The sequence below is a fragment of the Cyprinus carpio genome, chromosome A5 (genome assembly GCF_018340385.1).
Source record: "Cyprinus carpio isolate SPL01 chromosome A5, ASM1834038v1, whole genome shotgun sequence".
Classification (NCBI taxonomy): domain Eukaryota; kingdom Metazoa; phylum Chordata; class Actinopteri; order Cypriniformes; family Cyprinidae; genus Cyprinus; species Cyprinus carpio.
The window spans coordinates 28,104,123-28,118,791 of record NC_056576.1 but is presented as its reverse complement, the minus strand read 5'-3'; the positions used below and the strand labels follow the sequence as shown (position 1 = coordinate 28,118,791).

At 38.0% G+C, this 14,669-nt stretch overlaps 1 protein-coding gene across 2 annotated transcripts; it reads right to left on the bottom strand.

Moving 5' to 3' along the window:
* Positions 1–270: 270 nt before the first annotated feature.
* Positions 271–14,083, bottom strand: LOC109087134 (lysosome membrane protein 2-like). 2 transcript variants are annotated; one of them, XM_042756703.1, is made up of 13 exons: positions 13,401–14,077; positions 9,909–10,069; positions 8,822–8,969; positions 8,496–8,690; positions 7,904–7,995; positions 7,416–7,535; positions 7,161–7,339; positions 5,306–5,424; positions 4,873–4,946; positions 4,721–4,772; positions 4,473–4,625; positions 3,918–3,965; positions 271–3,582 (listed from the first exon to the last, which is right to left on the bottom strand). In XM_042756703.1, exons 1-13 carry the CDS (start codon positions 13,521–13,523, stop codon positions 3,451–3,453), a joined length of 1,596 nt encoding a protein of 531 aa, XP_042612637.1. In that variant the 5' UTR covers positions 13,524–14,077; the 3' UTR covers positions 271–3,450. The 2 variants fall into 2 exon arrangements, with proteins under 2 accessions (XP_042612637.1, XP_042612638.1); XM_042756704.1 differs by lacking the exon at positions 3,918–3,965 and having other exon boundaries at positions 13,401–14,083.
* Positions 14,084–14,669: the final 586 nt, after the last annotated feature.

Below are 14,669 nucleotides of genomic sequence, written 5' to 3'. Positions count from 1 at the left end.
TTTTATTTTTTGAGCAGCAATTAGAATGATTTCTGAAGGATCATGTGACTAGTAATGGCTGCAGAAAATATATACAGTAAGTAATAGTAATAATAGAAGTAATAGTATTATTACTAAGTAATAGTAGAATAGAAGTAATAGTATTAACATTTTTACTTTGATCAAATAAATTACATTTTGAAAATAATTTTTATAGTGTAAAAAAACCCCCAACTTTTGTATATTTATTGAGTCGGTGAATCGGACAGGAAAGAAGACACGACAAAAGAATTAGCAAGAATTTCAACATTTTATTTTTTGCAAATAACACTAAAAATGTTTACAAAAGCATTGTAAAAAGATTTGTGCAGAGTAAATTATCAAAACTAATAATGAATATTACTTGAAATGAATTTGCACCTAACATGACAAAAGGATTGTCATTCTCAGCAGCAAAAAACTCAATGCATCTCAGGAGGACTTGATGAAGTGTTCAGTGTTTTTAAACCCACCCTCAAAGTTGTTGTGAGGGCATTTACCAGCCCTGAAAAATGAAGGCCGAGGGGGGAATTAAAACAACAAAAAACAACTGCTACACTACTTAAACATGTTGCTACTAAAGCAAGTGAAATAAACAAGGATGATATGGCACTAAAAGCTCATCCCTGAAGGAGGGCATCATTCATCTAAGAAAAAAAGGTTAGATTGCAATTGGAAATTTCCCTTGTACCGGACATGGCACTATGGCAATCTTCCTAAGTGGAACTCAAAGACACTCAGCCTTCCCTTTGTTATTCCAGTTGGACAAACAGTGTGTTGACAGCTTGAGAGTTGTATAACAGGAGATCATTACACACGATAGGCTCACACCCCACTGATACAACACAAGCCTTTCTCCATCAAAGTTAACAGTTTTTACAACCACATACATTGTTCCACCTCCAATTTAGGATAATATTCACTTGGTTCTACTTCATAAATCTGAAGAAAAAAAATGTGATGACCCCACTTGTAATTTTACAAAATAATTACAAAATACAGAAATGAACAAGACCAAAGAAAAGACCTTATAAATTCAGATAATGTACATACCATTGAACATATGAATACATAAATATTTGTCTGATTACAAAACCTTTTTACTTTATTATAAAATTTGCTTTTTACATATTGTATTGCTGTGTCAATACATAATACTGAGAGTTTCTTTACACGCTGTGGCAACACTTTACATCTTAAGTTCTTTGCTGTATCACATAATAAACTCACATAGTATGCACTGGAAAATATTTCGTGACTTTTTCAACTGTTTATTTTCTTTATTTGCCCTTGTAGACGATGAGGTCCTAATGCTCTTGTAAATGGGAAATCGATGGCACTACAGCTATCTGTGTGGAAAGCAAACGAACCAGTTATCTACCAAACCGATGTAATCTTTGGTCAAGCATATAGGGGCAAAAGTCACCATAAGGAATCTGGAAACTGTATAGAAATGGCTCAGGTTCATAGATCTTTCACACTTGAGTCACATGTTACATCTCACCACAATAGTCCAGTGTGGTCTTTGACAGACGGAGCCGAACAAAGACCATATTCAGGCCATTTATATACTATTTGTGCTGACAACAAACTCAAAGAGCCACTGAAATGGACTGGTAGGTAATTACACTGAAGCTTGAAATACTTTCCCTCAATTTTTTGTTCAAATACAGCTGCATGAGACAGACACTGAAAATACGCAGTGTTTCCAGTTTAAATTCTTCCACTAAATCTTCACGATTAGCTAATTCCATGGCACAGGCAAATATGCAACAATGTGCACTGCAATCCACGAAAAACCGCGGTCGCAATAAGTAACAGATGGTTTACATCAAGTAAAAGTAACAAACGTCAATCATTCCATCAAGTGTCACCAAAATGGGATTGATTTACAGATACATACGACTTTATAACAACCGAGTGTAACTGCACACACGGGTTATGGCAACTTCAGACAAATAACCAGAAAGATTCATTTGGACAAACCGAGATGCATGTGACGACTCATCTTTAGTGATATTTTGTCACATCCTGTTCAAGTTGATTTAAAATATGGCCTCGATTCATATTTTAGCAATAAAGAAGGCTCTAAAAAAGCAAAATGATTAATAAATTTCAGCAGACACAAGCAGTGATTCAAGTGCTAGAGTCTCTTTCACCCACTGAGGGTTCGTGCACAGGAAAAATGCGCAAACTTCCCCGATAACCCCTCAAAAACATGTTGACCTTTAACGCCTTCCGCTCTGATTAGACTGTGGGTTCAGTGGACTGTAGTTGTGCTCTTGAGATTACAGAATAGGTTGTGTTTTGCCGTGAAAAGGGAGGGATGTAGTTCCCTGTAGTCGCCACTGATTCGCTGACATTTGTCTGACATTTCGACTAGTTCCACCGTATACCTGCCATGCAGTAGAATCACACTGTGTTCGTAAGTATTTGTAAGGCAGAAAAATTCAAGTCTCACTTGTAAGTGTTCTACATGTGTTACAAATGGTAAAAGCTAATATGATTTCTGTAATACAGTGCTTTAAAGGAGACTGTCTGACCTCTTTTAACAGCCATCATTACTGAAATGTTTCTGGCATCAGAATAAATGTGACTCGGATACTGTGAAATGGAGAGAACCGCTGAAGTCACAAGTTTCCACTTGTTGACACACTGCATCGTGCAAATCGGTGGACGGTGACCCACCAGAGCAGTTCACCACAGTGTGACAAAAACATGCAAGCATTGACATGCCTGCAGAAGCACACACACATATAATTACACACACACATACTGGTATATACAATCTCTCTCTCTCTCTCTCTCACACACACACACACACACACACACACACGTTCTGGATAAGAACCAGTTTTTTGTTAGCATATTAGATCTTTTAGCTCTCCAATACTCTTAGAGGAGGTAAACCGATATCCATTCATTCTCAAAGGTTTGACGTATGAAGAGCCGTGTTAGTTCAAGGTCTGCCTGTGTAGACCTGTATACAGTAGTGTGGGAAGAGATCTGAAACACCTTAAAAGCAAAGGCTGTGAACCTTTCTCGCTCTCTCATGCTGAAAGGGTTTATGACCCTTCAGGAACTATGGATTCTGTGAGCATGCAATGCATATATGTATTTTCAAAAGGCAAGATAGTGTGTTTTAGGCCTCTTAGGACTAGGCAACAGATGCCTCTGGAAACCCAGAGATGGTGGTTTGAAACTGAAGTGGGTGCTTTGAGCTTACATACGTTTTGATTGAAGATATGGCAGATTGAAAGGCCATGCTCAAGGAAACAAAGAAGTCACGAGTCCAATAAGTGACCCTTGGCAAACTGGTGAGCGTGCGGGGACTGGCCACCGAAGACAAGTCGCACGGTGAAAACTAACATATAAAAAGGGTGAGGAGGATAGACGTGATGTCCACAGGTGAGACTCCACCAGTCATCTTCATCAACACTTCTGCACCTCTACTGGTGACATGGCGATATAAGATCCGTTCCTCAAAGGCTGATTGTTGCGGTTCTCTGGTGAATCCTCCGCTTGGTTGCTCACTTGAGTATAAGCCGTTTCGTCTTTCGCCGTCTGTACAGAACATGCAGGACCATTAGCGTGTGCATTGGTAAAAACATGTGGATGTCAACATTTAACCACGTACCACTATGGACTATGTAGCTAAACATCTACTCTAATGCTGTGAGAGACTGCAGATGTACATTACAATCACCATGCAGCAAAAGCAACGAACATGACTTCCAGAAATAGAAGTTTTTTAAAAACAACAAACAAGGTATTCATATGAAAACTTGTAACTTAAATGGTCACTCATAATGCTCAAAATAACCAAATACAATGATACAACAAGCAAATTTGAACAAAATGAAAGCAAAATGTGTGTATAAGGGAAAATGAAGACTTACAGCAAAAGAATGAAAAGCTTCAGTAAAATCAATACGTTTTACTTCATTCTGAATTGGAACAAAAAAAGGGGAGGAAAAATGTTACTGGAAATGAAAGCATAACAGCATTATGCATCACTGGTAGATCTCAAGTGATAAATTCTATAAAGGAACTTTTGAAATTAGTATATAAATGTGCAAAACCAATGTTTTTCCCACTGAACCATAACAATGGTTGACCAACTCAACTGATAATTACTGTATATTGCAAAGCAAAACTGAACACATCTCATAAAGTAATACATTCACTAGAGCACATGCATTCCCTCATGCAGGTGCATGCGTGGGTATTAAAGCTAGGGTTAGTGCCGTCAGGTGAGTGACGTGTTTAATTGACTTGGGTGTGTAAGGTTTGATGGGATGGGATATTAAAGGCATTTCCATACTGGCATTTCTAGAGAATATTAACTGTTACTCCATTAATATCATTCCACGGAAAGGTATTGTTGAGCTACAAATGACATTCCTACTCTTAATTAGGCAATATATAAGCTGATGAGGTCGTAATTTTTTTACCTTTCTCTGGCGGTTCCTGCAGACGAGGAAGATCAGGACCACAAGTAAAATGACCCCCAGTCCCACAATGATGACTGGGAAGTTGGACACCACTGTTACAATCAGCAGAAGCGTCCTCATCTGTGCTGCAGACCCATCATCGATAGTAGCAGTCTGAAAATTCAGCAGAAATGCCGCAGAAAACAAATTACCTTTTTGAACAGAAAACTTGATATTCTGAAGGCAGCAAGGATGACATGAAAGCTCACCTCGTTGACAAACATGATGGGGAAAATTGTCTCATTCAGGAATTTTGTTTTGCTGAAAAGGAAAAAATGGAAGTCTCATTAGCTTTTTTATTTTATTTTTTTTTTTATTCCAGAACATTCTTTAATAGTTTTCGTGAGGCAATTTTACTCACGGAAAGCCAGGGACTCTCTTCAGTATGACATTGAGCTGAGCTCTCTTACAGGCACGGATGGGAACCCCCGTGGTCTGCAGAAAAGAGGCAAAGGGCCAATTTAATATTAAAAGTCAACCAATGTTCACCACATTACACAGTCTCTTTGATCTGTTCCACTCGAAACAACGTGTGGATGAGTCCATCAAACAGCAACTTAATGAGTAAATGTTCCATCACGACATGCTACAGAAACGATCGCTGGGATTCTAGGTAGAGTTAGTTAGGTGTGGTTTCACATTCACTTGTGGTTACCAGAGTGAATCACCTTATTTTTTCCTGTTATGGTAAGTACGGGTGTATACAACTTTCAGATTATAAACCACAAGAGCCCTAACAGGTCAGTGCTGTCGCTGTAAAACAGTAAAAACCACAAAAAATATGCACTGCTTACCGGGTTGATGTCGAGATACGTTTCATGTTCTTCCGCATTTGGATTCATTCCATCAATGGCACTGATGTACCTCTCATCGGCTTGGTAGAAATGAGGGAATGACACAACAATGGGTGCACCTGTAAAGTGAAGAGGGAATTAGTTGCTGTTACTTAATTCAGATTAGTGGACACTCACGTGTAGAGTACCCATCTAGGAAAGCTCTAAGAATATGAAATAATTCTTTATAACTTGTTTATCAGCTATGGCATTTATAATGTCTGGTCATAAAGATAATGAAGAAGATTAAAAGTTATGTCAAGCCTCAGGATTTTTTTTATGCTTGTACAACCAGGCCAGTAGTTCAGATTTTTACCTGGCCATGCCACAAAAAAAAAAAAAATAAATAAATAAATACAATTTTTTTTTTTAAAATGTGACAGAAAAATAAGATTTATATTTTTAATTTACAACAAATGTGTTATTATCATTACATTTTATAGCTATAACATAACTCCACGACAGCTATAAATTCATATACTTATAAATGATGGCATATGATGGCATATTTTCTATTTAAATATATTTTAAAATGTATAAATTATTCCCTATTCTTTACTCTTCCTTACATTTTATTATTATTAGAAACAGCTGAGGTGCTTGATATTTTTGCAGAAACGGTGATTCATTTTGTTCCAGGATTCTTTGATGAACAGAAAGTTTAAAAGAACAAAATTTAATTAATATAGAAATCTTTTGTAACATTGTAACAATTTAATGTGTCCTTGCTGAATGAAAGTATTAATTTCTATAAAAAGAAATCTTACTGATCCCAAACCTTGGAACGGTAAAGTATATATATTTCTCCAAATATAAATGCTTATGTTTGTAAGTCATAAATACGTGTAAATGATCATCACTCCAGCATCACTGGAGCAGGTGACTGTTCACACTTCAAATTTACAGTTTTTAGATTTTACTTCTTATGTTTCTTGACATTTTCCATTATCTGAAATAACGCCCATGAGGCATTTTTTGGGACTTTTGGGTTTTTTATGCACACTAACAGAAAATTAAACTTCCCTTTTTTTTTAAGCACATACTCAACAATAAGACAGCTAGTACCTGAACACCCACCAAGAACACAAAATACTACTACTAGGTGCTTCGACAATCGTTAGCTAAGAATAATATGTAACACATCGCTGATTTATATCCTGTATCCCGTTCCTTAATAACACTTTAAATATAACCATTAATGAACTGTCATGAACCCTTCTAGGAATGTTGACTAATCAAAATATGTGCAAAATTCAACAGCTGTTTCCTATTATGAGCCTCACATGATAAAAGTGAGAGTTTACTTCTGTTCAGTAATAATATAAGCCTACTAGTTTATGGCGGAAACAATAGAGGCTGAGATAGAGTAATCTGTCTGAGGACACCTACAGCAAATCAAGTGCTCGAGTCATAAAACTGCACTAAACGTTATTCATTAAGCGCTGAACTCTGATTTCCCTTTCATAGTTCAAGAGTGAGCAAACAAAAGCAGACTGATATAACTTGAACTCGGGTTACGAGGCCAGCTATCAGTAATGGGAAAGCCTAAAATTCAATACTAAATGCACATGCTTGATTTGCTTTGGTTATATGTCAGTCTGGACCAGTTATTCAGGCCACCAAAACCTTTAGCACACTTAGATTGCTCTACCTTGTTAAACAAATTGCCTTATTTAAAAATTTGCCCTATTTTCCCTATGCAATTCAAGGAAATGACTTCTTCTGAAAACATCCCACATCTTTCCCACTAAAAACCTGCTCCAGCAAACACAACGGCCCTGAAGCTAAGGTGCGGTGTGACCCAGAACAGGCTTACCTTGCCGACAGACGCTGACTTTGAGGACTCCTTTTCCTAGACAATCTCCAGCAGGCACGCAGAAGCCAGCGTTACTGGGGTTCTCATCTGGGGGAGCCAGTACATCTGAAGGAGGGGCGAAGCGGAAGGCAGGGATGCCCTTCACCTCTGTGTCAGCCACGTAACCCAAATGAATGGATCTGCATGTAATAAAGAACATAAGTAACCATGTACAAGTAACCAAGTACCTTGTTAGTGTTAAAACATGTTGCTTACCGGCACAGATCAGCAGCAAATATGTAGAGGAGCTCTTTCCTGGACAGGAAGGTGTGGAAGACACTGCCATCTGTACCATTGATCATATTGCTCTGGTTAGACGACCACCAGTTCATCTGACTGTTAATAAGAAAATGAATAGATGAGACCATTGTTTCTGCCACAGGTTAGAATGGAAAAGGAAAGTTTATGTATTTTTCTACATTATTCTATTCCAAAAATATACACTACAGGTCGAAAATTCGCAATTATTCCAAACTTTTGGCTCGTTGTATATATCTGCAAAGTGATTTGAAATTGTATTTATTGGGATATGAGTCCATTTAAATCAAGATATGGGGTAACCAAGATGCACAGGAGCTTTTTTCTTAGACTTTATACTATTGACTCGTCTAGCATCTAATGCAGGCATGCTGTGTTTATCCCAGTTTCCTAAGAATTGTCACTATGTCAGTTAGGCAATGCAGATTACACAAGCATTGAGATACCTGATGCCATTCCACGTGTCAATCTTGCCATAGTCCATGTAGTTCTTCTCTCCAGTGTGGAAGACAAATTCACCCTCATGGGTTCCATTTTTCTGTAGTCAGAACATAAATTGTATTTAGTATAATGTTACAACCATTAGCAGAAAATAATCACACAAGTCACATAAGGGTAAAAATGACTGGAAAGTCATCAGAAAGTAGGAAAGTAGGTTGTTTGACGGCCATGATTTGAATGCAGAGTGAAAGACTAAAGGTTTTAATAATGTAACTTGCTGGTTCGAGGCACTGACATTATACCTACTATTGCACAAACTGCAGATATTTAATATCTGTCCTAAATCTAATACATATATAATCCCTGAAGAAAGTCTAAAACCCATTAGAGTAAACCAGGCCACTGTGTCAAGCCTGATACACTGGTCAACATCTGCAGTCTATGACAGACAGGGTCATGATAACGTCATTTGCCTATTCTGTTCTAATCGGTTATGTGCTTTAGAGGTTGTGTGTGCTACTTTGTGTTGGTTGCACTAATATATGTTCCATTTAGACTGACTAAAGCACTGAATATGACAAAACTGCAGATTCTCACATTGTACATAAGGCCGAAATGCTCATCCACTTCTGGACTCATGGTATGGATTTTGGACAGCAGTGGATCTTTAAAACCCCACAGGACCTCATGAACTGTACGATTCATAAACACCTCGACGCCCAAGGATCTCATCCACAAAGATACAAACGACCTCAGAAAGAAGGAGTAGGAGTTTAACTCGTTCATCACGGCCTGAAACAAGAGGGAAAGAATTCAGAGCAAATTCTTTGCATTTGGATCAGTTAAATCAGTTAAACAAGTGCTATGGGCAGACTAAATTTAAATGCTAAGTGCTTCAGTGCCAATGACAAAACCCTTCTTACAATGAATGGAATGTTAACTGTTGTCAGACGGTCAACCTCAGGATCGCCCACTGACATGTCGCGGAGAAACACAAAGCTTTTGGGATTCGTGGCAAAGATTTTTGTCCCATTCTCTAGGAAAGTGACATTTTCCCTTGGTCGATATTCCCTGATAACAGAAAGAAGCATTTTATTCAATTTACAATCAAAATCTCTTATGCTCACCAAGCCTGCATATATTTGATCAAAATTACAGTAAAACAGTAATACTGTAAAATTCTACAATTTAAAATAACAGTTTACTATTTTAATATATATTTAAATGTAATTAATTTCTCTGATGGCTAAATTGAATTTTCAGCAGCCATAACTCCAGTCTTCAGTGTCACATGATCCTTCAGAAATCATGCTAATATGCTGAATTGGTGCTCAACAAACATTTCTTATTATCATCAATGCAGAAAAGAGTTTCGCTGCTTAACACAATGAAAGTTTGTTTCCAGGATTCTTTCATAGAACGGTCAATAAACAGCATTTATTTGAAATAGGAATCTTTTCTATCATTATTCATGTCTTTACTGTCACTTTTGATTTTTTTACATTTATTCATTTGGCAGACACTTTTATCCAAAGCAACTTACATTTGAGGAAAACAACAAGTGATTTATCATAAGATGGCAATAAACATGAGAAAGCGCCTGTTATACAAGGTTTCAGTTATCGTTCAAAATAGTAAAAAGCTAGGATGATGATGATAAGAGAACAGAAAAAGTGAATGCATAGAATTTTTAATTTTTATTATTATTATTATTATTATGAGGAGGCACTTAGATGCTCACGGAAGAGATTCATTTTTTTTTTTAATGCATGTAAATTTAATGTAAAAAACGTTTTTTCAAGTATTTGACATTTAGTTTGAAGTGGGTAGGTAAATATTTCCTGTTTTCTACTAAAAGAGTGAGTCATTTCTAGACTTGTGTGCCAAACTTGTTGTCAATGACAACAGACAGTATATCATTTAGAAAATAAAACACTTCAGGTGGCCCAGAATCTTGAAAGTGAACATGAATATCTGAATATTGAGTATGTTTAAAGACTGGTAAATCACCTGTAGGTATATGGTCCTATCTGAGTGACTTTGGGCTTTTCCTTCCCAGCCAAAAACTCATCTGGATTGGTAACATTGAAGAAGAAATACTGCATGTACACAGGTGGTGGTGGATTTATCCAGCCGTCCAATACTCTACTGTTCTCAGCCAGTGTGATCTCCTGTGAATGAAACAGAGTCAGCGGTCAAGAGAGAGATAATAATAATAATAATATAATAAATTATTAATGAAAAGACCAGTAAATGCTGTCTGTTTAAAGAGGTTAAACTCAATGTTTAAGTTGAGTTCCACTATAATTTAGGGAAGAAAGAACACAAAAGCTGAATGCTGACTAAAGTAAAAGTTTCAGGTGAAGTGTCAATGACCTGCTATAACAGAAATACTGCAGACATGAAGTAAAGCGAGTGCTGGGATGAGGAAAAAAAAGAGGAAAGACCTCAGCAGACAGTCGAGCTGATTCAGAATTACAGAAGAGGAAGAAAAACATCAACATCAGCCATCCACGACACACAAGAGCAATTTTCCATCAGAAAGCAGATCAGCAGTCACGCTTCTCACTTCTTGAGTGTCATGATCTGAACTCAAAAGGAGGAACAAGGTTTATTTTGAAATGACAAACTACTTTCAGAATAACGTCATTAATGGCTACGTGACAGCACAAAATTGTGTAGTAATAGACAAAACGAGTCTCCAAAGGGTGACTCGTGACAAACTCATAACAACCAGAAGGTTTATCTGCAGAATGCAGATAACGCTATCTCTCATCAAAAGCCATGACTTCAGCAGTGTAGCAGAGCAGCCGCTTCAAAACAACAAACATCACAGCCTCCTTCACTGGACCTTCAGCGTCTGAAGGTCCTTTCAGGAAAGTGATTTGCTAGAATCACTGGACAGATGGTTAAAGAAGCACCTTGCATTGAAAAAAGTAGTTTGTTTGTTTTAAAATCAATCATTCTTACATGAGATTTCTGTCATGATCTGAAAATCACCAGTCAATTCATGACAAACTGCACATTCATTTGTTATGACCCAAAGAATAACATAAAGGTGCCTTTGTTCAAACAGGTCATATCATTTAAAAGTACACCAGTCTTTTGAACAGAGTTTTTTCTTTTTTCACATGTAAGCTCTGAATGGGATCTCTGTCATTAGGAGTAACCCTGTGCTTTACCACAAAGTAAAGTACCGGTAAAGAAAATCTACAGCTATTCAACTCGTTCAATCATGTGTAGCGAAATCAGAATAAAGCTTTTCTTTAAAGTAAGATTATGTTGCGTCACTCCCTGACTCTCTTTTTTAATCTTTCATGGTTTTTTCAGGAGGTTTGTCAGGGCATATTTTCTTTAATTCCTGCTAAATTTTAAATTGTTAATTACACCTGGTTAAAAATGGAGGATTTTGTTCTTAGAAGCAATGCATTTTAGCTTATAGACAGCAGTTAAAGTTTAATCGGCTAAAACCACCAGACCACACCTTAATAAGTACACGCCAAGCTGGGGTAGGTAAGATTTTTTGATGTTTAAGTCTCTAATGCTCTTCAAAGCTGCCTTTATTTCATTAAAAAGGCTATACAGTAATATTGTGAAATTATATCATATTTTAAAAACTGTGATGTGATGACAAAACTAAATTTCAGCAGCCTTTGCTCCAGTCTTCAGTGTCACGTGATCCTTCAGAAATCATTCTAATATGCTGATTTGCTGCAGATGTCTTATTATTATCTATGTTGAAAACTGTGGTGCTGCTTAATATATTTTTGTGGAAGTCATGAAACTGTTTTTCATGCTTCTTTGATGAATAGAAAGTTTGTTTGAAAAATAATTATTTTGTCATGATGTAAAAGTAATCTCGCTGACCTCAAACTTTTGAATGGTAGTGTACATGATTACATTCTTTACAGATTTTCTTACAACTATTCTTTGGAGTCCAGTTTGAATATTACTACGAATGATTAAAAAAATGATTACAGAAAACAAACTACTGCAGCAACCTCCACACACAGCAGCTGTGCTCAGCAACCTTGAGAAGAGAGATCTCTGAAGGTCCCAATGGACATCAAACTAGTTAAAATGTTCAAAGCCTTGAACCAGCAACTACAGCCAAGGTAAGAAAAACAATAAATGTTTGTATTTAGACAATGAGATCATTTGTCCTTTACGTGGTAGTAATTAACATTACAAAATGCCAGTAAAGCAGATACGGTCTTCTACTTATGATGGCAGCAGCAAGTGGAAATGTTTTTTTTACATGACTGAACATGTTGTACCAAAGTCCTTACACTGCCAAGAAAGGCATATTTTAATTAATTAAATGTAAACATTAATTCACAGCAAGTAATGAATACATTATGTCAAAGCCTGTATCTTAACCTGAGCTAAAAGGAAGTTTTAGCTGTCAAAAGAGATGAAACACTCTTTAGAAAAACTGCCTCAGAGCTACATACTACTTCACATGTAGAAACTCCTGAAACATGCCACCCACTCCACGCCCTAGGCCTACTCAAAAAACACACACACATCACCTGAGGGCTTGAAAAAGTTGTTTTGTCTAGAGAACATGTGAGATGTTTGAGTGCCAGACATGACTGGCTGAATATTAAAGGTGAAACAGTTTATCATGAAGGTCTGAATCAACTGTCAGTGAAGGGCAAAACATTTCCAGCGAATTTGACTTCACCCACAGACCGCCACAAACACCAACAGATGAATTCCAGGTTAAAGGAATACATTGAAAACGGAATACTACACTTGGTTAAAAATACTGAGGGTGGAGGTCAGAACCGATGGAGACCCTCCCCCACAGCCACACATACAGCACACCACAACCCCCTGCCATGAACATGCTATGTGTGAATGAACAACCTTCCCCGTTACATTAAAAAACAGGGATTCACTCCTCCAGTATTTTGCAACGGGAAAACATTTCATTCATAGACACACAGACAGCACCACTGCTGAGGTGGATTAGAGAGAGAGAGAGAGAGAGAGAGAGAGAGAGAGAGAGAGAGAGAGAGAGAGAGAGAGAGAGAGAGAGAGACGAGGGGAAAAGGTCTTTTCCGCAATATGATGATAGGCTTCGTGGTCACAGACAGCGAGCAGCCCACTTTAATCAGGGTTACTAACAAACACACATTTACATCACGGTAATTTAATATCATGACCACCTACACACTGAAGAGGGGGCATTAAACGGCCAAAAGACAGGTTTTGAGCGTACATAACATGAAATTGTGTAGTCTGGCTCTCACCGCGAAGAAGAACATGAACTCGTCTCCCACGTACAGAACCAGTCAAGAGATTGATATGACATTATTAGGCTTGTTTGTTGCATGATTTCGCAAAGCTTACATCAAGTGACATTAGCAGCTCCGCGTGATGCTCAACACAGCAGCCTCGTGTAGCACAACAGCAGCAGCCCGGAATCACTTTAAAAGCCGGTTTCTAACGGAACACGCGCTGTTCGTAGAACTGAACACTTTAGAAAAGACTTACCTTTTTTATCCGTTCTTGAATCATAGTTTGGAAGACTTGAGCCACCAGAAGGGCGATTCCCAAAATAAGCAAGTGAGCGCACACGATTCCGGTGGCGTAAATGGCACAAGATCTTCTAGTCATTTTTTTTTATTATCTTTCAAACTGACTTGTAGGGGGAAAAAATAATACTATTCTTTCTTTCTATCTATCTGTTTTTCTCTTGTTCCGAACTTCTACTCGAGAAGCTCCCGGTACTATTTCTCCGTTTTTCCGATAGTCTCGAAGCCAGAATCGTTTCCCCTTTCTATCTATCTATCTTTGGGGAGTCCGCGCACACGGTCCCGGTGATGTGCGACTAACAGGAGTGTTTCTCGGATGCTGAGATAAGAGACTATCGGCTCTAAACGCAGAGGACCGGAGGTCTTCTCCTCCTCCCTCACTGGATCAAATAAGGCAGTCAAGAAAGAGAACCCGTTTTTGGACAGAGGGGCGTGTTAAACCGCCCTCTGAGCTGAGGTCACAAATTAAAGGGGTTTTCAAAACGGATTTATGTGCGTGCATGTCAGAACCACAAAATAAATATGCTGCTTAGCAACCTACAGGCGAAGACAAACACAAACAAGTGTTCTACTAACAGCAAACCTGCAGAACGTTACAATGTTTCGTTGTTAAACTGTACAACTTCGTATCTAGCCTAATCCCAAACACTCTAGCGGTGCATTTAATGTATTAATATAGTAACTTACATGAAGGGTTTCATTTGGATATATGCGGGGTTAAAATATACAAACTTGTCTTACAAACACTAAAAATGCGCTGACGAAGCCACTGGAACAGACTGTAGGACTAAGCGGGCGTTTTTGTGTTTTTAAAAGACATCAGCCGCGAGACCGTTAGGTCTTAGTTCGCGTTCCGTTATCTACTGTCGTGTCTCCTTAAATCTCTAGTGAATGAACATGAATAATGGGCGGCTCGCAGGGTAAGCAATGACTGTCGCATCCCTTTTGTCCGAGGAGCTCGCGATTCTATTGGATGACGTCTTCCCGGACCACCATCCTAAGACCAGCCCCGGACGAACGTGATTGGCTGAGGGCTCAGAAGTGCGATGCCGAATTTGATCGACTGATTTCGGGGCGGAGTTTATTTAAAGGGAGCCTGCAGCGCTGAAGCACGCTGCAAATCTGATGTTGGACGCATCCAGCGCATGGGTTTATTTTTCACTACTACAGAAAATAAAGCTCTTTGTATGAATTATGAAACTTTTCGGCACTATGATGATTAGTTATG